At 43.4% G+C, this 24,702-nt stretch overlaps 1 protein-coding gene across 1 annotated transcript in view; it reads right to left on the reverse strand.

The window, feature by feature from the left end:
* LOC308122355 (teashirt homolog 1-like) overlaps positions 1–24,139 on the reverse strand; it is a 32,356-nt gene extending 8,217 nt beyond the window's left edge. Inside the window, exons 1-2 of the mRNA XM_080484124.1 lie at positions 23,832–24,139; positions 22,987–23,687 (exon numbers count right to left, since the gene is read on the reverse strand). Coding sequence (XP_080340250.1) covers positions 22,987–23,026 — 40 coding nt within the window. The 5' untranslated portion in view covers positions 23,027–23,687; positions 23,832–24,139. The remainder of the gene's footprint in view (positions 1–22,986; positions 23,688–23,831) is intronic.
* Between the last annotated feature and the right edge of the window lie 563 nt (positions 24,140–24,702).

The following is a 24,702-nucleotide window of genomic DNA, read 5'->3' on the forward strand; positions in this document are numbered from 1 at the left end:
GGGGATCTGTCGGAGAAACTGCTACTCTAGATAGTTTTGAGTTGCCGAAGGCTGTGTTTTGTGTCCGGGTTTCTTTAAGGTGATAATTAATGAATCACTTTGATCAATTTTCTTTTGTGAAAATCTTTGCTTTTTGAGAGAACTATCTTGCCGGCTGTGTCTTGATTGCGTTTGAGAAACAAAATGAGGCGGTTTGGGATATTCTGAACACAACATGGAGGATCAACATTCCTCCTTTTCCGCCTCTCTCTTTCTTTCATTCACACGCACACACACACAAGCACTTTCCCCTCTAAACCGTCTTCATTTATACATGTTGTCTGAGAGAAGAGGGCAATCCCGGCTCTCATTTGCAGTGCTAATGTCCAATTCCGCCAGCTTTCACCCTGCTGATTTACCCTGCGTGTCGAGGCGCTGCATCTGTGGCGGGGCGGCCGGCGCCGCTCCCTCACAGCGTTTAGCGGCCCTTCAAAATGGGAGCTCCGGCATGGCAGTCTTATTTCTCTCCCCCGTTTCGCTTTGTCACCGGCCCCTTCATTCCCTGCCACTCACCTCTGATGGCTTTGGACAGGCCTGATCAGTGTGTGTCATTGACCTGTACAGTGTGCATGAGTGTGTGTGTGTTTCAGCGGAGAGAAGGCTGTAAATAAAATGACATTATTATTTCCTCTGTCCTATCATGTAGAAAAGCCAATTATGGTAATGCTTAGTATGTCAGGCAATCTCTGTCTCTCTCTCTCTCTCTTTCTCCCTGCTCTCCCCCATCCTGCTCATTCATTCTCTCTCTCTCTCTCTTTTTTTTTTCTCGTCCCAGTCTGTGGAAAGTCGTGGCTGTGGTTTCATAGGAGGTGACACTCTTTGGACTGCTCTGTGGACGACACCAGACAAAAGGTTTTAAAATTCAAACTGGCAACCAAATAATTAAAAACAATGTTAATTAGGTAAAAACCTTCATATAAATAACCTCTTTAGAGATCTGCAAATCCTTCCTCTCTTCCCTGTAGGCTGTTTTACGACAATTTCCGACATTGGGTGTAGCTTGATGTGATTAAAGCAACGTTACAGGGTGAAATTCAAGGGCATGTTTTACATTGCTGCCAGCTTGCAATACATTACAATGCCACAGTGCCATTAATACCATGCATTACCCATCATTTAACCCTCGGCTTCCTGGACCAGTCATTTAAGCAGCCTCACCTAACAGCACCCCCTTCAGTTCCACCCTCCCATAATCCATGAAGAATGGTCCACCATATGGCACAATAGCTCCAGGGCTGCGGGGAAAAAAACAAAGCTGCTGTGTGTCAAACAAATGCACCTCCTCAGCCTCTACAGTTCTTCCGGTTTGGAAGAACTGAACAGTCAGGACATTGGCGCCCACCTTCTTTGTTCAATCGCAACATTCTACTGCATCTAAATTCATTCAGCAAATAATTTCATCCAAAATGTAGAAAAGAGCTTTTCTAGATTATTGACGGGTCAGTTGTTCTGACCACCAATTTCTCTCTCTCTCTCTTTTTTTAACATATAATCTCCGACCGGCACTATGATGTCATCAATCATCAGAGCGGGTTAACCATCTGTTAAAGGACTTTCTGAGGAGAGCACTTTACTAGTCTGCTTGTATTTTCCAGACAATGATAAGGAAACATTATGCAGGAGCTGTGAGGACGTAACTAACAGACCACTCTTTGCCCACTACCTAATACATACTGCTGCATGTTCCAAACAACGTTGTCAATATGCTGAAAGCCTTTTCAAACGAGTCGTCTAAATCAGACGTAGGCGAGTTGGTGGATATCGGTTTGCTGGCTCTCACTGTAATACAAGTTATCCATGACTGACGTAGATGATACTTTTCACATTTTGTCTACTTGGACTCATTGGCAAGTCAAATTCATGGAGATAAACAGAAAGGATACAACAGATTTTCTCTCAATAGCCCCCATTTGGCCAATTCTCCTCCGAGCTGCCGTTAACATGCCACAAGAGTGAGTGTAGACTAAAAAAAAAACATTTTTTCCAATAAATTGGTTTAAGTCTTGCTGTTCTTCCACAAAACTGCAGCCATAGAATCATCAGCACAACCCATTTCAGCTTTTTATAGTGCTACTTTTCAGCCAACACACCTCCACCGGCACACACACTCAAGATCCCAACAATCGGACGCAGCACCGGAGCCACAAAGGCATTTTCAACCATCTGGTTTGTTTTCGGACGAGCTCTCGATAAAGCATGACGTATGCTAATTGAAGATGATACGAGTGAGATTTACTCAACCTATGCCAAGCAGTGATTCAGTGTAGGCTGCATCAGACAGATGTCATTTGGAAAATAGATTCTGAAAGAGAAAACATTCGTTTTCTTTACCATCTTTATCTTCTTTTGTTATGAACAACTCAGCGTTTGGCCGCGGTGAGAAATGATTAATATTAATCATCCGGTGTACACTTCTCTGTTAATGATTCAACAAGCAGGTCGATTAAGTTCTTCTATTTCCGTCTATTCATGAGTGGCCGCCGCGCGACTAAGATTCTGAATCCGAAATGCATTAATCAGAAAACTAACACGTTAACAAAACAGCCCGGCTTCATCCTCGCTTCGTAGATGCCGTCTTTTGAATTCACCTGCATCACCCCTGACAGTGGAGCTTCCCCCCCGACTAAACAACAGCTGCTCCCATCGCCTAGCAACAACCGGTTGATGGATGACCCCAAAGATGGATAATTACCATAAATCACTATGGTTGTGTGGAGAACAGAGGCAGAAAATCATTGCAAGGGGAAAAAAAAAATACAGGATGAAACACAGTTTAAACTCCTGACTGGAGTGTTTGGATTAACTTTATCTCTCCTAAACTTGCCAAACATGGTCGTTGACGGTTTCTCCTGTGGCCAAAAACTGTCCGGTGACTGGGAGGTTACTCAAAATCAAACGTAGAACTGGAACTGGGTTCTTTTGTTTTGTTTTGGACAATGATTTTATGAATCTGGGCAGCAAAATGAACACTGACAAACTGACTCAAGAGACAAAAACCTGTCCTGAAGGAGCACTGACAAACAAACTGTGCCGAGGAAGGAAGAAAGGAAACAGCGGACGATGAATGATTGCCACTCTGATGAGTTTAGCGCAACAAAGACGACGCGGAGGAGAAGAGGAGGAAGTGAGCACACAGCCTGCATGGACATGTATATTTAAGCGTTGTGTGGATGCCGTGGATAGACGTCGACGGTGAGCAGAAGGGAAAAAAGAAAGCAAAAATGAATGTATCGAGAAACGCGGAGGGCGCAGGGCCAAAACAGGGTCGCCACCTAACCAGTTCGGTCTAGCTGAGTCCAGTTGCACAATAAGCCATCAATCAACCTTCTGTGCGCTGTCAGCCCTCCCCTCAATTCACAGAGGCCGTCCACTTTGTACACTGCTGAGGAACAAAAACATCGAGAAGAAAGAGAGAGGGAGAGGAAAAAACACACACACACACACACACACACACACACACACACACACACACACACACACACACACACACACACACACACACACACACACACACACACACACACACACACACACACACACACACACACACACACACACACACACACACACACACACACACACACACACACACACACACACACACACACACACACACACACACACACACACACACACACACACACACACACACACACACACACACACACACACACACACACACACACACACACACACACACACACACACACACACACGTGTACGGGAAACACACTTCCATGAATCTGATCCTTTACTCTCTGCAGGAAATAAGCACCCTAATGGCCAAATAACTCCAGAAAAGTAGCACGGCAAAATTCATCCACTTGTCTTCACAAAGCGGGATTTATTTATTTATTTATTTTTAAATATAGCTGAGAGCTGGCAGGGTGTAGTTGACAAGCTAACCACAATAAAGCCAAGCAGCTTGAAACACACCAGTCATTTAACAATAACAATAAGGGCCAGATGATTTGAGTGACGGGAAGAACATGTCTGATAGTACGAAATATAAAAATAGAATCGACGCTTGTGAGAATAGATTGTGGGAATAAAAGTATCAAAACAGAGCTTAACTCCCGAAAGCATTTTGAGAGCGAATAAACAGAAAGTCTCTCCCGTGGTCGGATGTCAGCGAACGCAGCATCAGCACGGGCAGCAAGCGTAGCCCAGTCGACACAAAAGACGCTCAAACAACTCTCTCCGCTCGGACTTAAACCTCCAGACCTTCAAGACTCCAACGTAATCAATGCAATTGTACAATCAAAGTCATATAAAAACAATCAAAATCACACATATTTCACAATTTCTTTGTTAAAAGACGCATTTTAATGGGCTTTATTCCCTCTTAAAGATCGACTTTACATTACTGTCCTACAAACTGCATGTAATGTACTAAACATGACTTTCTACACTTATTGTACGAACTTTTTCATTTCGAAGAAAACATGAAGAGACACATAAGTTAGCAAATACTGTCAAAAGCTTGAGCCGACAGAGAAATTTGACAATAACTGTTCAATTACAGTCAAAGTCACATCTGAGTCTAGGAACCAGTCGAGTTTTCAATTGATCATCTGTAATTTTAAATGTTATTTCAGACAGATTCTTTTTTTATCCTTTCTTTCACAACATGTTCAACATGTTTCATTCTTTCTTCACACAATGTGATTAAGACAGAGAAACACTTGACTCGTCGAAAATGAGAAATTAAAGAAAGAATTGCTGCCGCCTGAACCGACTGAGGTTTTCAACAGTTTTCCAAATTTCTTTGTACTTTCAAAATAAATGTGTGACATGTTCCAATTCATTGGCTATCTTGCTGAAGATCAAAATGTTAGCTTGGTGTCCTTAAAGATAATAAGCACAAACTACAACTATCTCCTGATCTTGCGAGGTTGATGTAACATGCACCATTAGGTTTACGTTAGTATTTGCTTTCTTTAGAATCCCTCCAATCAAATTCTCTAATTTTTATGCAACTGAACTGGAAAAGAGGGTTTTTGTCGTCTCATGATTGGGTGGCTTTAGTTTCAAATGATTAGTCTATACAGACTTTTAACTCACCATGACCGAACACACCTATTTCCTGTCTTCACTTTAACTTTTCCACAGTAGACACTTAATACGTCTCCTTGAAGCACCCAAGTAAACACATTTAGCACCTCATAAACCCAGCCCCCCCCCCCCCCCCCCCCCCACACACACACACACATTATATTTACCTGTCGCAAGACAAGGCAACAGCTGTTTTTTTTGTTTTTTTTAAACTCTGCATCTATTACCAAAAACCCGAAAACCACACACATCACAAGCCGAAGCACAATACAGAGAGCCAGACCTCAGAGAGCCCACTTACATCCTTTTCCCAGCGTACACTCAGACAGACGAAGAAATTAGAACTTTAAAAACCATAAAGTCACTTCAGGGAAATTAATTAGAAGTGCAAACCCTCAGGGCAGGAGGCTGCTCGGGACAAGCAAACGTCCCCAAACATTTTAGTGCTTTTAACTGCATGTGTCACTGGGGAAATTCCAGCAATTGTGCACCATCAGAACCGTTATCCTTTATGCATCGCCACATTTTCTTTTTCATTCTGCCCGCTCAAGTGACGAGTTAGCACGGAAGTCTGGCGCTCCATTAAACAAAGTTCCAGTGTTTCATTTCAAAACTGGTTTAGGATTTAAGCATGATGAATAGCACAGGGGCGTCACGCACACACACACACACACACATACACACACATACACACACACACACACACTATAACAAAAGAAAAGGCTGAACCGCACAGCAGTTTGAAGTGTGGATGTGTGCTTGTGTGGACTTTTTTTTTTTCCTTCTCTTCCCTCCTGATGACCATGGCAATAAAGTGACAAAAGAAGAAATGATAGCAGGGAGGAGGGATTAAGGCTCAAAAAAGGGTCCTTGGAGAAAGTCAGTAAATTATGTATTGGACCCTCAAAGTGGACTAGTATCAGTGGCCATCTCACCCTAATTGTGTCTGTGAGAGTATGCATGCTTGTGCGAGTTTGTGTGTGTGTGTGTGTGTGAGATCACGGTTATGAACAGCTTCACAGTCAGAGCGAGAGAGGCAGGAAGAGAGGAAGCCATCCTTCAACAGAGCACAATATCAGTCTGTGGACAGACAACCAACGGCTGGAAGGTTCTGGAAACAAGAGAAAAGCCTGCCTCCCTCGCATTTCAGCTCCTAACACCACCTCCCAAAGTGCCCTCCATCTCACACACACACACACACACACACACACACACACACACACACACACACACACACACACACACACACACACACACACACACACACACACACACACACACACACACACACACACACACACACACACACACACACACACACACACACACACACACACACACACACACACACACGGCACCATAACTCCATATCCGCAATCAATCTCCGCTATGAAGACACATCCATCTTCAGTAATGTTAATGGGAGGGTTTTGGGGGTTGGAGGGGGTGGGGGACCGGGGTAAAGCAGAGGGTATGTGACTGCAGAGCTTACCTCAGAGCCGTGTGAGGTAATATGGCCTCTGTGTGTGTGCGTGCGCGTAATAGAGACAGGCTAAATGAATAAAAAGTGAGAAAAGAGCTGTGTGCATTTGTGCGTGCATGTTAGTGTTATTTGTCTGCGTGTCAGGGGGTCATGTGTGTGCGTCAGAACGTGTGGGAGAGTGACTGATGGCTGTCAGCTTGCATCTGGCAGAGAAAATAAATTAGGCTTATGAAGACAAATGAACGGGCTATGGAAAGACTAAAAAGGGGTGGAAAGGAGGGAGGGAGGGTGTGTGTGTGTGGGGGGGGTCAGGACAGGGAGAGGGAAGGAATGAAGAGGAGGGAGACATAATGAAGGAGAAAAAAAGGGTTACTGTGTGCATGTGGTGGCATGGATATAAAAGGAAGGAGATGAAGTGGTGTTGCCAACTAGGAGAGTTCCTTTCGGCAGCCAATGGCCGTTCATTAAGAAGGACGGGTCTGCTGCTGGCAACACGAGAAGCTTTGGCTGTGGCTTCTCTGGCTTCAAGGGAAACATATATGTGGGTGTTTGAGTGTGGGGATGACTGTTTGCAGGTCTGCTGCCAGCGAGTTAAAATCTAGCACAGTTTTTGTTTTTCTTGCCTTGTGTTTAAGAAAAAAAAAAAAAAAAAAAAAAAAAAAACAGAATTCTTGAAACACAAGCAAACAAAATGTTGTAAAAACCCAGTCGAGCAGCAGCCGGGACGCATCGTGTGATCGGCGGGTTTGCATCCAAGCTGGAAGAGGCTCTCGGTGTGCGTTTCCTCCGCTTGCGTGTCGGCGTGTATCCATGTGTGTTCTATCTCTGTAGATTTGTCAGTGTCTATCCCATGACACACTCCCTTCGCTGTGAGTGGAGGAGAGCTCTCGGGGGGCTTTGTCACGCGGCGGTCTGTTCTTTTCCTGAGGCCTGGCGCCCCTCGTTTGATAAATGACACATGTCATTCTGTCAGCCCCTGCCATCCGGGCTGGGAGGCCCCAAGCTGATGTATGGCCGCCCAGGCTAAAGGAAATCAGAGTGTTTTGGCAGCGCCCTGAGAACACGGCCTCTTCGAACCCGTTATGTGTCTGCTGCAAGTGTGTGTTTGTGCCTGTCTGTCTGCGATACTGAGAGCATGTTTAATTGTGTGTGTATGTGCCTATTAGCCAGTGTCTGTGTCTCCCCAAGTAGGTGTGTGTGTGTGTGTGTGTGTGTATGTGTTCATGCGCTCAACCTGTCAGACGGACGGGCAGAGGGAGACAAATCATCGTCATGGCCGCCCCAGCTGTTCCCCAAATTTGGTGTGATGAGGAGAGCGAGGGGGAAAAAAAAGAAAGAAAAAAGAATCCTGCCATTTGAGTTTTAAATGGCTGATGCTTCCCAGAAACAGGAATGAGTGAGTGAGAGGACAAGTGGAGCACACATAAACACGTGAAACACACACACACACACACACACACACACACACACACACACACACACACACACACACACACATAAACCGGATCAAAACCCCAGACGGTTGCAAAGGGGAAGTAGCGGACAGCCGTGGGGGGGTGGGGGGGGTGGGGGGTGCATTCAAACACAATTTAGGCATATACAAACACGTGAACACAAACTTTGGCCATCACTGTGCAGAAAGGCTGACAGGTCTCAGAGTCATGTTTACACAACTGTCACACAGGAAAGTCTGCAAAATCCAAGAATGTCGCGCAAGTTTTATTTTGTATATATATATATATATATATATATATATATATATATATATGTAAGACACATGTTTCACCGATTCCCTCATGTTACATCACCTTTCACTGTTGCTCCAAATCTCGCTGCATTTTGTCCTAAAATTTCAATAAATGGATGGGTATTGATTGGTCTCCTCATCTTAAGCTTCATAACCACCCAGCGCACAGACGTTTCCTCGGTGGAGGACAGTCCCACCTGGAGGTTGTGAACTCTGGATGACCCCGTTTGATTGGGTGCGGGCTGCTGTCCCTCCTCCTTCCTCCTCCTCCTCCCTCTCCCATGGAAAAGAAGTGGGAGGAGGAGGAGGAGGGAAAAAAACAGCGTCATTAAGCTGTGAGTGATGAGTGGCAGCCATGGGTGACATCCTCCCCTCTCTCCCCCTCTCTCTCTCTCTCTCTCTCTCTCTCTTGTTCTCTCTCTCTGTTTTTCTTCTTCACTGGCTTGATACTTTTCTCTCACTCGCTGTATTCACCTCTCTCTCCATCCCTCAACCCCTCAAGTCATTTCTCTTTTACTCCTCTGTTGCTTTGCCTCCTCTTTTTCCACTCCCTCATCCCTCCCTCCCTCGGCCCCCCCCTCCCTATTTTCTCCCTGCTTCTTTTTGTCTGCTGTCAGTCTCTTTTTCTCCTTTTTTTTTCACCCCTTTATGCCCCTCCTGCCATTGCTTCTTTTCTGCCCCCCCCCCCCTTCTTCTGTCTTTCTCCCCAACACACACCCACACACAATACATTGAATTGCTCGGTCCTTTCTAGCTCTCTGGCCCCGGTCTTGTAGACACTCAGCTCCTCCATACATAATAGATCCCAAATAACCAGAGGAGGGGTGTACATTCTCACCGCTCAGGACTGTGCCATCAGCACTGTTTCCACAGTAGCTCTACTGTCTGGACCAAACTGTACAGTGACAAAACTAACAATACTTTACAGCACGTCGATGCAAAGTAATGCCACAAAATTCTACCTCTTCTACCATAAACAAACGTTTGTTAAACAGTTCTTGAGATTTTCAGTTACTGCTTAAACCACATGACTGTCGCGTTCAAGATTCTGACGCTGTGCTCAGTCGCCGTCTCATTATACTTCCAAACGTTAATAGTTTGGTGGCAATCTTTACGCCTATATACTAAATATACCAAAAGCCAAATGAAATAGCTTCTTCTAGCACGGACAGGTTTTGCTTATCTTGACTATATGTGTCTTTACTATGCTGCGAGCTGAAACCGATGCTTGTGAAAACATCAATATTGTATTTGTAGTCCAAGTCCTATAGCAGACGGGTAATGGCAGCTCCATTTCTCCATTACTGACATATCGGTTACATTTAGGCAGTTTCGACCTATAAAATAACTGGCTGACAAATCCTAGAACTAATGACAATCAAAACGTTGCAACCAGTGAGTCACTTTATAAAACAAGTAAAAAAGAAAAACGATGTGAAGAATACAAAGTTGAATACTTTGTAAGTGAAGCGTAGCACACTGGAGGAAGAAAGGATCTTTCTCAGGTACATAATGTTCTCTTAAAGAGTCAGTAGCATAATTTAAAAAAAAAAAAAAGAAAAAACCTCAGGAGGGTTTCTTCATCGCCAGCTTCTCCTTCCATCTCGCCTGTTAAGTTCCTATACTAAAGGAAGGGTCTAACAAGGTGACGGGGTAATTGTCTGAACTCGATAAACGTGATGTTAATCAGCGCGAGCTACTCTGCTGCTTGATCTTGTTTAGTTTGACAAAGTTTAATTAAACATCCCTGACATGCACAATGCCCTCCACTAAAGAAAGCATCTTTATTCCCTCGACTGACAAATAATATGCTCCAACGTTTAATTAACATTATTCGTCCAGCACCTGCACTGCGGTCGTTTTACAGGCAACCTCTGGAGATCGTCAGTGATTAAGTTTGGTGACTGACTGAGCTCAGAAAATGACGTTACCGCGGCCGTTTCTCACACCGAGGAGCAAAGATGTTTTTCTTAAAGCAGAGCACAGCCCACACAACAGCTGCTTTTTATGACCGGGACGAAGTCGTCAACCTCGAGCAATCAACACCGCACATAACTCTCTCTCTCTTTTTTTTTAGGATTTTATTTTCTTATTCTATTCGTTTATAAATATTCATGTAGGTGAACTGTTCTGACCTTTCTCATGATGGATTATTGCCGTCACGTTTTGGTCAGTTTATCAAAATTGCAGGTCGACGTTATGTCACAGCGGACATTTGTAATTTTTTCTTTTGAAATTGCTCAACATTAATAAGCTAAATTGAATCATCCAGAAAATAGTTAGATGATTTATCAAAATAATAAACTGCAGCAAGCCAAATTTCTCAAACTGGAGGAAAATTAGCAGAAAGCTTTGCGGCATTAGACATTGTCAATAAACAAGAAATATGAGCACTTTTGGTAAACAAAGTACTTTTGAGCCGACGGTTGTCCAGTGAGATGGAAAAAAAATTGGGACTGAGTAATCACTTGGGACTTCCAGTCCGGCTTGTGTGGCGCTGCTTTCTTAGTGCGCTTTGTCTATTTTCTGAAATCTGTCAGCAGTTATTGTTGAACCAGAGGACTTGAAGAATGAGCAGGGCTCCAACTCTGTGGCACGGCAGGGAAGGAATGAAGTGACAGACTTAGAAGATTGAGAGGAAAACAGATTAGCAGAGGGGAAAAAAAAAAAAAGAAAAGAGGAGAGTGCATCACACTTACCTAGAAATGACTCTCAGACACAGTGAAACCGGGGATGTGGCCATTTGTGGACCTTAAAGTTTCGGGCCAGACAAACTTCAAACACTAATCATTCAGCAGGATGACAAATGTATTGAACAGACCTTCGCAAAGGTGAAGCAGCCAGTGCTGCCTGAGGTAGAAGGTATCGTGTGAGGTAAATAGAGACATCTAAGCTGAATTAATAGACAGGATCGGGAAGACTTTCAAGGACAGCCGTTTAAAGGGTGTGGACCTGACCATCAAATACTGTTTTTCTCATATTCTTTTAAATCAAAATGTTACAAAAAAGCCCCTGGAATTTAACTCTGCACGTTAAAGTACTCATGTTGTGACCATTTGAGGCATGTTAGCTTTTAGAGAATAAGTTGGCTGTTCATTTCAACTACATAAAACAGATTAAGCTGCAAATACGCCACATCCTTTTTTTTTAAAACTTATTTCTATTCTGTACCAGTTTTAGTTTGCAGAAACTTTGTCCATTAAAGATTTTGCCATTTGTGGATCATATGTGTTTGCAATGTTCTGAAAATCATTATTGTCTGTATGTTATTTGTCAGAATATTCTCTTTTCTTCTGATATCCACCTTGTGGTTAAGAAAGTATGTGTTACATGCAAATATGTTTATTAAGACATAATTTTAGCAAGCTGATGTCAACTATTTGGAGTTTTAGGAATATGTCTAAAAGAAGACAAATAATCCCTAACATAAATCCTTCAAAGGTGATGACAAATAGTAGTTCTTTACTGAGCAGTGTTTGCTGACCAGCAGCCCATTTAAAAACATAACACAAAACATTTCTTTTTTTTTTTTTTAAATATGTGTCAGGTGACTATTTGTGATAAAACCTATAAAGGAAGTCTGAAATCTAATCATTTTGACATATAATCAAAACTAGTTTTATGAGCTTTTCTTGGCCAAGTGCAGTAGATTCCTCTGTTGTATTCAAATATGAACAATATGGAGTAGAAAACGTGTCATTTGTTCCCTGTTGAGTTGTTGTGATAAAGTGAGTTTATTGAGTTCAGTATGGTATCTTGGAGACAATCTAATTGTCTAAATTGTTGTAAATAAGCAACAAATACTCTCAGTAATCCAGTAATCCTTATCAGGGATGAGGTAACTCGTCTGTTATTCGGTTAAACGTCCCAACTTTTACTGTATTTACATCAAATTTGAATGTTGAGGGAGACGCATTACATAATCATTATTCACCGTCAGCCTGTTTTCTGGGCAGTCGGCTTGACTTAGCGGCCGCTCTGTCATCGTGCGCCTCTCGTGATGAAAGAGGCGAGAGGCAGATGGGCCGGAGATCGACACGTAAACAGGCCGACATGTGGGTCGCCATGCGAGCAGAGACAGGTGATCAGAAACAGATGCTCAGGTGGACTTCCAGCCAGCGACTTAGACAAGACAGTTGGTTCGCCGTGAGAAGGACTTGAGTGACGAAAGAGACGAGGCGGTACAAGAGGCCTCCCGCTGTTCTTACAGAGACAGACGACTTAAAGGGACAGAGCTGAGCTTATACCCCCCGCGTGACTGTCACTGTCTGAGACGCCGCTGCGGCTCTGGAAAGATTTGGGAGGAATTTGAGGGGTAACATGTGGTGTTGTTGAATTGACTAGGATTCCTCGCCACTATATATCCCCTTTCAAGTGCCCGTCAAGCGCTGTGCTGAAGCTGACGGCGGCTAAGTGATTACTTTTTGACCCCAAGCAAATTGTGGTCAATGGTGTCTTTTGAAACGAAAGACAAAACTGAATAGCTTCCCACAAACAAAATATGCTTTGATTCTCTTCCTGCTTAACATCCTTTATGGATAAACTGTCTGCTTGATGGGAATGGCAAGAGCGCCAGGAAAAAACGTGACAGTCATGTGTTGAGACCTCAAAGAAGACGACACAAGACTTTACTAGGCTGTGACCTTTTGGGTTTTTAACCACTCGAAAGTGTAACTGCAGGATAATACAGAAATAAGTCTACATAAAAAAAAAAAAAAAAAAAAAAAAAAAAAAGGAAAGAGATTCATGAAATATGAGTGCAAGGCCAGTGGGCCCGAAAGAGAGGAGCATTATGCTTTCCTTTTTCAGATGTTGGGTTCATGTTCTTGTAACTAGTTCACTGACTCTTGAGCATCCGGTGAGAGAGCGATAGATGAGGGTGAGAGACAGGGAGGAAGATGAAAGAAAATATGAGCAGGGTAGAGGAGAATTGAGTCAGTAAGATAGAGATTGATGACAGATAGGAAGATGAGAAAAGGCTTACGGGAGAGAGAGAGATAGAGAGAAACCAGTAATCCCCCCCCAAAAAAAACGAGCAAGAGAGGTGAGGGGAGGAAGGGGAGGTGATCGCGGCACCAGTGTACACCAGTCTGCAGAGTGACCTTCCCCAGCGTCCACTCTCAAGGACAAAGTGTCATCTGTTAGCTGTATCCACTCCCAGATGGCTTATCTGCGCTAAAGTAGTGTCCAAAAAGATGATATTCATTGCCTCTCCACCCACCTTATCAGTTAAATAAACACTCCTCAGAGGATAGAAACGTCCACCCCCTGACTTTTGTCCACTCTGCTGGTCGGGTATGCTGAAACCAGCGACAATGGCTACGTAACGACAACAAAACGCTGTCTCTTTGTGATATACAGTACAGGCCCCGGACGGTTTTAGCACTCTGCATACAATACAGCCTCTGTTTTGAGCTGTGAGGGGAAAACACTGAGCCCGACTTCAATATGTTCAGCATCTTTATTGGTTTAGTCACTCGAACGTCAAGATGCACTTACTGTCTTGCTAATATAGCATAATTAAGTTATTGCTGCAAGATATCAGGTGGGCATGTGATAGTGTTGAATATTGTGACGACTATGTAGGATTCGTAAACACGCTTATTTAGGGGATCATTTCATTGTGCTTTGACATAGTTGGGACTGTCTGTTGTTCACTCCAGCAGTCTCTCAGAAGTGAATCAGTTTGTCACTTCTGCCTGGCTGGACACCAGGTATGAAATAATCAGGGCATTTTTGAATTAGTCAATCAGGTAATATTTGCGAATTTAGTTTTCACATTTAAAATCCTTTCATTTTGAATCTCGAGAGCATGTAGACATATAATCTAAATTTATAGCAGTTCAATCAGATTTTTGCAACTTGTATTTGTGCATGTTCAGATTGTGATAAATACAACAGAACCTTGAAATAAAGAGACTAGAATGCCCCCCCCCCCCCCTAAAAAAAAAATCACACAACTCCAGCTGCATCCTGACTCAGCAGAACTGAAAGCCCATTAGGTTTTCATACATCCAGAGCAGCGTCTCCATATTATCACATTCACCCGATTGTGATATGTCTCAAAATAAAAAAAAGAACTTTACAAAGTACACATTTCCATACTTAGATCTATACTTAGCTCACAAGGTTAAAAGATATAGTATGTATCATCTCGCAAAACAAGTTTAAGTGCTGAAGTGCATCTTGCACTGGAGCAGAGTCGCATATAATCAGCAGCTAATAACAACACGCTGGGAGTCGCTGCCCCAGCGTAAATCAATGGACAAAATAATTGCTAATACACTGGTTATCGATTAGCGTGCCCGCCGTGCTCTCGTTTTCTGGGGCGACCGTGGCTAAGCGTTAAGGCAGTGACAAGGGTAAAGCGCTATTTCTCAAAAAGGCACACAGAGAGACAGCTGGGCAGGGGAAAAAATGACTACAGGGCCTCGGCAGTAATTCTTAATTGACACCTGTCAGAGAGATGGCAGCAGTCACAGCTGCTGCAGGAGAGCATCTACCAAAGTCTTGTTCATCTGTCACTTTTAATACCTTTCCTTCACAGCCCCTCTTTCTCTCCCTCTGTTATCTTCTTCCCCTCACCCACACCTGCTCTTACCCGCCCTGCTTCAGGCCAGATGCTCAAAGCTGGTTAACAGAGGCAGCACGACTTCAAGGCCACGCAGCGCAGGGCATCCGGTGCCAGCGCACTTCATCGCCACCCGGGCGTCATCGTTACATTTGTGCATCACAAGTGTTACTCCTCTTGAACTGACTTGAGCGGTTGGCTCTGTGTTTCATCTCTGGTATGAACACTGTAATTACTGCGAAAGTCACCAATTTCTAATCATTTAGAGCGCAGGGGGAGAAACACGTTTCCAGAGTAAATCCCGAGTTCAATGGTTAAAAAGAGGGAGAAAGGAATCAGCGTCTTTGCTTTGGACAAATGTGATCGCAGCCCTCAACGCTATAATCCCGACGACAGTGTCCGCCTGGCTTACGGTATCAATCATGCGGGGATGAACACAAGCTGATACACTGATGGAGCATGCACGCAGATGACTCAGACATACGAGACTGTGGTGCAACAAAGACAAGAAAAAATAAAAATAAATAAATAAAATGGGGAAAAACAATGAAGCAGCCACAGAACCCTGCATGTGCATACTACAGAGGAGCGAGACAGCCGGTCCCTTGAGTACACACTGACCTCTGAGTGTACTCCAGACCTCCCATCGTCTCGTCTTAAATCATGACTTGTCACTTCTCTCCATCCTTCCTGCATCATTGTTTTGCTTCTTCCACTTTCAGCGTAATTCTCCTTCTTTCTTAAAACGAAAGAGTTATTAGAGACGCTGCCTGGAAAAACAAATGCAGCTGGTCCACTTTGGGGGTCCGGCAACCAACAGTTCACCGCTGCTTTCCTCCAGGGAGTAAGAAGATTACAGGGTCTGCACGTCGACGGAAGGTTTGATTCAACGATTAATAAACTGAGCTCTTTGTTTCTTTGCAAGAGGGAATTACAGTAAGTCATGTAAAGCCAGTTAAATAAAAGTAACCAGATGATGCTTTTTGTTCTGCTACTTCAGAGTTTGAATTGTTGCTTCAACTAAACATGAACATCTCCCTCACATTAAGGGGAAAACTGACAAATTAAAAAAAACAAAACATTTGTTTACCAACACGAGGGTTGTATTTCCAACGCAGAAAATCTGAACGATGAAGCACAGACGCTCTAAATAACACCCAGATTGTGTGTTTGTGTACCAAGTTAACACCAAGCTGGTCTTAAATGCTTGATTCCAATTCTTTGCGGAGATCCGATTTTTTTTGCGTGGTTATTATTATTTTAATGTGACCGTCATCAGACCCCAGTGTGAACAGTTCATGTCCCTGAACTGAACCGCATGTGTAGAAAAAGACGTGACGTCACAGACAGCGTGCTGTGTAAACCACATTTATGCCACACAAATCAAGTGGTGTTGTGGCCTGAATAACTAATTCAACTAGTATCACTACTATAGGCAGAAAGTATTTCAGTATGAGATGCTGTATTTTCAAAGTACAAAATCATCCCGAATACGAGTACACATCTGATGTTTGACAAAAACCCAAATTGAAAATGTGTTGGGAATGTGCCGAGTTGTGTTATTCTAATCGTATATGATTGCAGTAGCATACAAAATCTTTAAGGGGGCGCTAGTGAGCAGGCTATCTAGTACATGTGTATCGTGAAGATTTTCAGAACCATCTTCAACAAAAAGCTGTAAAATAGCACTAATTAGAAAGATAAATTGTCTTTATTTTATTCACATTGAGATTAAATTTGTACAATAACTGCCGCCAATTACTGTAAAGATACATAATCAGAGCTGCATTACATTTTTGCCACTTTTATGCAATTTGCTTATCAAAATTAGGTATAGTCATTACTAACTTATTGGCAAGTTAGACCGTTATTGGCTTTATTACATTGAGAATAGCCAAAGTTATGACATTATTGACCATTATTATGCAATTGCTGGCTACAAACCTATTTTTTTTTTTTTTTTTTTTTTTTTTTTTTTTTTAAATTGGAGAGAACCCAGTGGAGGAGAAGCGGGTCCTCATCCAAGATGTCTGCTACGGAGTAATGCATGTTGATAAATATTCTACATTTTCTATAGACTACAATTGTGATGTTGTCCTGCAACAGTGCCGCAAAAGTCGGAAGAAATGCAACATGATTATTTGTACTGAGATTTGAGGCCTGTGTTCGAATACATTTTGTTTTTTAAAAAGAAGATGAAAAGGATTTGCAATATTGAGACTGTCAAAATAAATCAGATGTGGGCCACTGTTATCCCAGTGTTAACCTACTCTAACATGCTGGTGGCCCTTTTAAAAAGGAACAAACCACGTTTAATTCAGGATTACTGCCTCTTCTTTCACTCTCTTCACTTTTCAATCAACTGGCTTTTTCTTTGTTGCCGTTAGCAGGAAATCTTTTCCTCCATGTGCATGCTGCACAGTAATTAGCAACTGGTGCCCCAAAACCCCCCAGGGACAGCCATGTGAATGATTTCATCCTTGTTATTATTCCTGCTATTATTTTACATCCCCACTGTACATTGTGGCTTTTGTTTTGCAGCTGTTTTGAATTGCAGCCAAGAAATCTTTGTGAATCAGAAACAGGCACACACACACACACACACACACACACACGGATCAGAGACAATAAATAAGTGCAGGAAGTATTTAGGGGGAAGGATGCTAGTGAGTTTTATTCCCGTAAAAATGACCTTGTTTTCTTTTATTTCCACGTCGAGGCCTCTCGTGTCGTGCTTGAGTGAAAATCCAGGTTTTCCTGCTTCCTCTGAACCTCATTAAGCTCGGGGATAGTTTTACCTCGCGCCTGCGAGCTCTGAATGCCTTTACATCTTCACTCGGCTGGTGAGTCTAATTCCCACATATTTTCAATTCGACCCTCTCTTTTCCATAAGAGCAGTCATCGATCTTCATTTGTCACTTAACCTCCAGGAAGATGAGGACAGAGAGCGGAGTTGTGCGAGTGTGCGCATTAGTGTGTGTCTTTGATTTCCTCAAGGCCTACTGGCTCTGACACCACATGCAAATGAAACTGCGGGTGTAGCAGAGTGTGGGATAGCAAATATATCCACCGACTCCTTCAGTCAATGTCACCCGTTAATGACACTTTACATACACTGCATTATCACAGGATCAGAATAAGTCACATTAATGCGCACACACACACACATACACGCGCAGGAACTCCTTGTTGTGCTCAGTGATGCAGAATGCCATGCACCAACATAAACACACTGTTCTCATCTGCTTTGACTTCAAATAATATATATATATATTTTTTTTTTTTACTCGCAGCGTCTGACAAATGTCATTAAATCCTTTATCAGAAGCATCCCGATAAAACTAACACAAGGTTTTAATAGTCGTCTTTCGGTGCTCGCGTCTTAGTTGACAGGTGCCGTGAGCCAAATTCCTGCAGAGGAACACAATGCCAAGTAACGACAACAAAATGTATTAATGCAGCTTAGAACTTTGTTCCTGTTCTGTCAAACAAAGTAAGAAAGCAGTTAGCGGAAAGATCAGAGGGAAAGTAGCAACAAATTCAAATTCAAAAGTATTAAATTCTTTCATATTGACGGAAAGACACACTCATGAAACTATCAAAAGACTACCTTTCGTCGCACAGCTGCTCGCGCCGAGCTCATGCTAACCGCGACGGCACAACTATTTCATTGTGTCCGGCACATTGCTGAGCTGTCACATGACACTCGCAAGCAACCTGTGTTGTGGAGTTTACGCTGGAGCGAGCGAGGCGGGGGCATTGGGGGGGGGGGGTCGACTGTGAGCTGATTTCATCAAGGCAGCTTGCAAACTTGACGTCTTGCTGAATTTGTCAGCAGTAATCGGTGGACCCGTCACTGATCTGTCAGCTACCTGGATAATTAGGGACCACGGCTAATGATGCCATCCAGAAGAAGCCAGGCCCCGCCCACTCAAGTCATAATTAAGAGACTTCCTTTGAGGTAGCGATAGTGGCAGTAAAGGGCGATCTGTTCGGGGGGGGGGAGGAAGTTCAGTAGCTGATGTCAGTGCGTCCTGTTTAATCTGTGTGGGACTCATTGTGCTTCAGTGTGGACAAATGTTGCAGAGTTCTTTAATTAAACATGTGTTGAGCTAAGCTACAAACAAGTCATTAAAATGTGGTTTCTAGGAGACACTGAGTGATACCTATTAAAGGACACTAACAAATACACACAGTGTACGACAGTAACATGATTACCGAGCTAAACTGGGAATGAAATGCCTGGTCAATGCTACACGGTGAGCTTCCGTCTTTATGAGGAAAAGAGAGAAAGGAAATCTAATTATTGTTTACAGGTATGAAGAACCAGATTTCCACTCAGGCACGTTTTCTGTCCCTTCATGAACTAATTCTGTCACTGCAGGAACTGATTGTTCTGCTAATTTGCAGAATACAGACTCGCACTTGGAGAAAGAACAGAAACCAAGAGTACGAACACGACACACCCTCATCCTCCTCCCTGTGGATTGGTCACTAACAGTTTGCTCTTCGTCACGGGGGTCACTGTCAACTCAAGCTGAATGCCAACGCCGGTTTGGTAATAAATATGACAGGTTTTGTTTTGTTTTTTTCCCCCTTCTTTTTCTTCTGAAGCCAGACCTTTTTAACTCCTGCGGAATAAATTTAAACACGGTGTCACACAGTAATCACGCTGACGTGTTGAATGATTAGTTGACAGATTCATTACTTAGAGTGACAGTGTTTGATTTAAGATATCGCAGTTGGCAAAGTAAAAGCAAGAGCAGACGTGCAGCAATGCCATTAATTCTCTACCAGCAATCAAAACAGTGACCTCCCCATCCCGGCAAAGATTGAGTTATGGCTTCTCCGGATGTGTTATATACAGCAACAGCAATCTACGTATTAAGCTCATCACTGGTTACCCAGCTGTAATAAGTGATGGAAGTTGGACAATTTAAACATGAAATGAACGCTGATGTAAACAAATGACTGGGAAAAAAAAAAAAAAAAAAAAAAAAAAGCTTATTTTATTTTATCCGATAAATCACTCAAATTATGGTTGCAGCCAACTCCAACTGATGATCGTGATCAATGAGGCCATTTGTAAAAACAACAACAATCAAACAATCCTGCATGCCGCTGTGGCGTCTGCATGCGTTTGGTTTTGTCCAACCTCCTGGTCAAAAGCCACAGAAGCTCCATTTGCTGAAAAAAAAAAAAAAAAAAAAGCAGCTCGGCCTCAGGACCCGCGAGCCAGACCCAATCAATGTCAAACTCTCTGCTCGATAAACAACTTAATCTATTATCACAATTGTTGGCAATATGTAAATCGGCTAATTGATTAATCAGCTCATTATTTCACAACTAAGTTTGATTGCGTGTAATCAAAAGCAAAAGCTGGCACTGGCGACATTCCGTTTGTCGTGTCGTAGCTTAGCATGGCGAGTTCAACGCTTGTTATTCGGATGTAAAGCGTGCAGTTTAAGACACAAGGAACACCCAATCTAAGTTGCTCTTTCAATGCCTTATAAATGCATTTCAACTTTTCATCTCGCGGTTTACCGTACTAATTATTGTTGCTGCATTGTTGTCCTTTCATTAATTACTGGAGAAATGCATCACCACCGCCGCACTTCAGTGAGAGGAAGGAGACAAGAAATAAAAGCAAAAAAAAAAAAGCAAAAAAAAAAAAAAATACCTGAAAATGACGACAAATGACTGCAGCAAAAGTCTCTGCTGCTCAAATTGCACTGCACTGAAGTCAACTGCCAAAACTAACAGATGCAGTAATGCGGTTCCAAATGAAAGAACACTGATGTATTGTCACTGGTCATAAACTAGATAGGGTACAGCGCCATTACAGGGTCTAAAATCATCACTGTGACTGATGAAACAGAGCCCATTTCAAATGGCATACAAAGAGCTATTGAAACCCCCCCCCCACACACCCCTTCCTTTTCTCTCTCAGGAGCATATGCAACATTTTGTTTTACTGCAACTCCAAAGTGACAAATCTGGGTTGTGGAAATATCTGCTAGTGCATTGTAAAAATAGCCTGCGCTCATAGGTAGGTGTGTGTGTGTGTGTGTGTGTGTGTGTTTCACTAAAGGAAGCAGTCCTTTGCTTTTCCTCTCCCTCGCACACATCAGTCGAAGTGTTCAAGTTTTTTTGGATTGACCATATGTCAAGAGCTGGAAATAATGTAGAGACAAAGCCTGCCAAGCCCGGATTGACCATTTCTGCCTGTGATGCATGTGTCTGTCAGAAATACAGACAAATCAATATTCAAAAGCTGAGCGAGAATGGGGCCACTTCAGAGCCCAGCCAAACGACCAGAAGAGGCTGGAAAACAGGAAAAAGGACAAGAGAGAAAGAGACAAAATATCACATGCTCTTTTATGAAGTTTTTTTTTTTTTTAAACCACAATTTGTGGCAGACTTATAAACTGACTATTCATTTTCAGTGTGAAGGCTTGTTCTTCAAACACATTTCTCTCTATCCATCACTAAAGCCTCGCGTCAATTAGAAATTACAGCCCCACAGAGTTCAAAGTCTTTCCGTCACAACCTTGATTAAGTCTGCTTAACCTCACATTTCCACCGCCTGCTTAACATTCTACAGCTGTTTTATTCGGCTTTGGTCATTACTGCATGAACTTCAAAGGCCTCCTCTTTTCCCCGTCATTTGGAAATGCATGTCAATCACACACATCTCCCAGGGACATCAAATGGACTCGGTCAAACACGCGATTCTCTCGCGCAGCGGTTCACGTCTGGTCAGCTTAACGGAAACATGCAGGCCGGACCGTCAAACGGGGGGGGAAGGACGGCGCTGGCGGGAACTTAGTGGCGTGAAACTCTGAAAATATGCATGTAAAGTGCATTGTGTGTGTGTGTGTGTGTGTACGATGACGTGGCTGTGGTTTGACTGGTGGAAGCTGAAAGGTTCAACAGCCACATCTTGTCCAGTCCAAGTGTCCTTGAGCAAGACACTGAACTCCAAAATGGTCCGGATGAAGGTTGAACGCCTTGCATGGCAGCCGTCGCCACTGGTGTGGGAACGGGTGAAATCCATTTAAAACGCTCTTGCTTTTTATATGTTTACATTGAAAGTGAGATAAAAAAAGATGTTTTAAATATTTTGACGGAAACTCAGAAATACCCACTGTACTATTGCACATCCTGGTCTTACAATATGGAGTTTTGTGATGCCCAATTGTGTTTCCGCACTATGTTGCAGCACATATTATTTTCTCCGGCACTGATGAGCGATTCACACCTCTTCCTGTACAGAAGGATGAACAGAGGTCAGGTCAACAGACCGACCATCACAGAGGTGACCTCCCCAGTTTGCCCTGCAGTGTTTTGGGACTATTTCTGCATGAAATGCCCCCTCTGTGATCTCGATACGCCCCAACACCCCTCCCTCCCTCCCTCCCTCCTCTCCTCCCTCCCATGTTCCCTCCCCCTTGGGTTTTAATCGCAAAGTATTTATCCCGGTTGAGAACTTTTCTTTCAATTTGTCTGTTCTGCGCTCCTCTGCGGGGGCTAAAAAGTTCTCCTTTGAGGGAGGGCGCATGCGTGTCTCCGTGTGTGAATGATTTACTGATGTTTATCAGGAATGAATAGATCAAAGGCAGTCGCATGACAGGCGATCAATCAAGCATCAAATCAAGGATGGCAATCCCAGAGCGGAACACAAGCTGAAAATACGCTACTTTTCTTTCTCTCTCTCTCTTTTTTTCTTTTTCCAGTTACTGACACCAACACATCAAACAGCAGGCAAAGGAGATAAGACGAGCTTTGTTTGGAATACTTGGATAGCTGGTGAACCTATAGTCTGGGATCAGCTTTAAAAGCAATGAAAGTGAAGTGCAGCTCAGGGAAAGTTCCAAGAATGGCTGAATGAAACCCTGCTGTTTCCCAGCCAGATGTGGTGAAAATCGAACAATTTAACATAAAGACATTTAAATACAGAGTCTCTGATCAGGCCTGTGAGCTTGGGAACAGAATATATGTGGCGGTCGGACAGTGTGCGTGTTTTTGCCCGTGTTTTCCGATGCGGGTGGGAGTGTGTATGGAGGGTTGGATTGCAGAGCCGGGGCTTACCTGCTGACCGCCGCGGTGCTTGCTGCTTTCTCCTCGGCATGCTGCTGCGAGACTTTCCGCTTGACTTTTCATGCAGAGATCAAAATCGCGAACGAGCTCGGGGAGGAAACCGGTGCAAGGAGAGAGGAAATCAGAGCCAGCAGCGGATTTCTTTTCTTCTTCACTTCTTCTGTGGGGTGGTTTGATTTGAAAGTGTAGATCCCTCGCAGGGTGGAGAAGTCTTTTCCTGATCGGAGCTTCGGTCTTTACGCGGATGTGAGCGTTTTTTTTCTTTTTTTTTTAGTAGCGCACAGTCCGGTATAAAAAGCTTCGCGATCAGCAGCGATTTAGAGCAAAAACAAAGGGTTCCCGTGTTAACTTCTGCCGATCAGAAAAAGTCATCGCAGGCTGGTGTGGTTAAAAGCTGTCGGAGCTCAAGTCTATCGGGCACGGACACGGAAAGGCAGCCTGAGCCGGTCCCTGCGTTTCCATTAAAAAAAAAAAAAAAAAAAAAAATGTTTACACCCCTCACCGGACTATTTCATACCTCTGATCACAGCAAAAAAATTAAAGTGTTGTAAACGGGGTTCCTCTTCTCGCGGTTTTAACTCACTCGGCCGGTGGGAGACGAGTCCAAACTGCGGCGCGGTGCGGTGCGACGCGGCGCTTCGCTCCTCCGCAGCTCCAGGTACCAGCTCCGGTCTCCAGCACTCCGCTACACTCTTCAGGAGGAAAAAAAAAAGAGAGGAAAGAGTGACACGTTAGGCGGGCTGAGTGTATGTCAATCAGTCAGGAGTAACCACCGGCAGCAATCATCACGCATCCCTTCTCTCCGGAAACATGAAGCAGTCACACTATGCGCTTACCGTCCGATTGTCAACATGGACACTTGACGATTTTTTTTTTTTTTGGTCTCTTCCTCACAAACTCATCACAAAAAAAACACAAAAAAACAGCGAGCAGGCCCTCCTGCTGAGCCCGGATCTCTCTGCCGATTGTTTCCTCTCTTTTGTTGTTGTTTACGTTGATAATTGTTTATTTGTAAAGCGCAAGGAGCGTCCCCCGGATGTTCTCCGCAGTGAAATGTGCGCACATTGGTGATGCGCGGTGCGTTCAGACAGCTCCCACTGATAGACAGACACATCCAGCTGCCTTTCCGGCCTCTCCTTTACTCCACCCCTCCACAAGCGTCACCCTGACAGTCAGAGCCCACCTGTCAATCTGCGGCTCTAATTGTTCACTGGGATGGCTTTCATTTCTACGCCTCCTCCGTCCCTGCGCGTTCGGAGAAGGTGCGTCCTGATAGGGCGGAGGGGAGGAGGGGGGCGATTTGTAACCTTGCATTCAAACAATAGAAGGAGAGGTGCCTCAAAAAGTTGATGATTGGAAAGATTATTATTATTTTTTTTTTAACAGAATAAAAACAAATTGAATGTAGAAATCACAGCTGCAGCGTATTTAATTAGGGTTTTGATGCCACTATTTACATGCATCACTACTACAATAAATACATTTTAACTAAAAAAAAAAAAAAAAAAGCACAAATATCCAAATTAGACAAAGTTGATCCTGCACAAGTAGCATATTTGCATCAACCGCAGCACAATGAGGCCTGTCTGCCTTTAGAGAATACATTTAGAAAACATCAATATTTAGGAATCCAAGTTCCCACAAAGACCTAAACTTATTTTGCACCATGCCAACAATATTTAAAGCATCTTGAGTTTTCAGCTCTAA

Source organism: Lipophrys pholis (assembly GCF_963383615.2).
Source record: "Lipophrys pholis genome assembly, chromosome: 17".
Lineage (NCBI taxonomy): Eukaryota > Metazoa > Chordata > Actinopteri > Blenniiformes > Blenniidae > Lipophrys > Lipophrys pholis.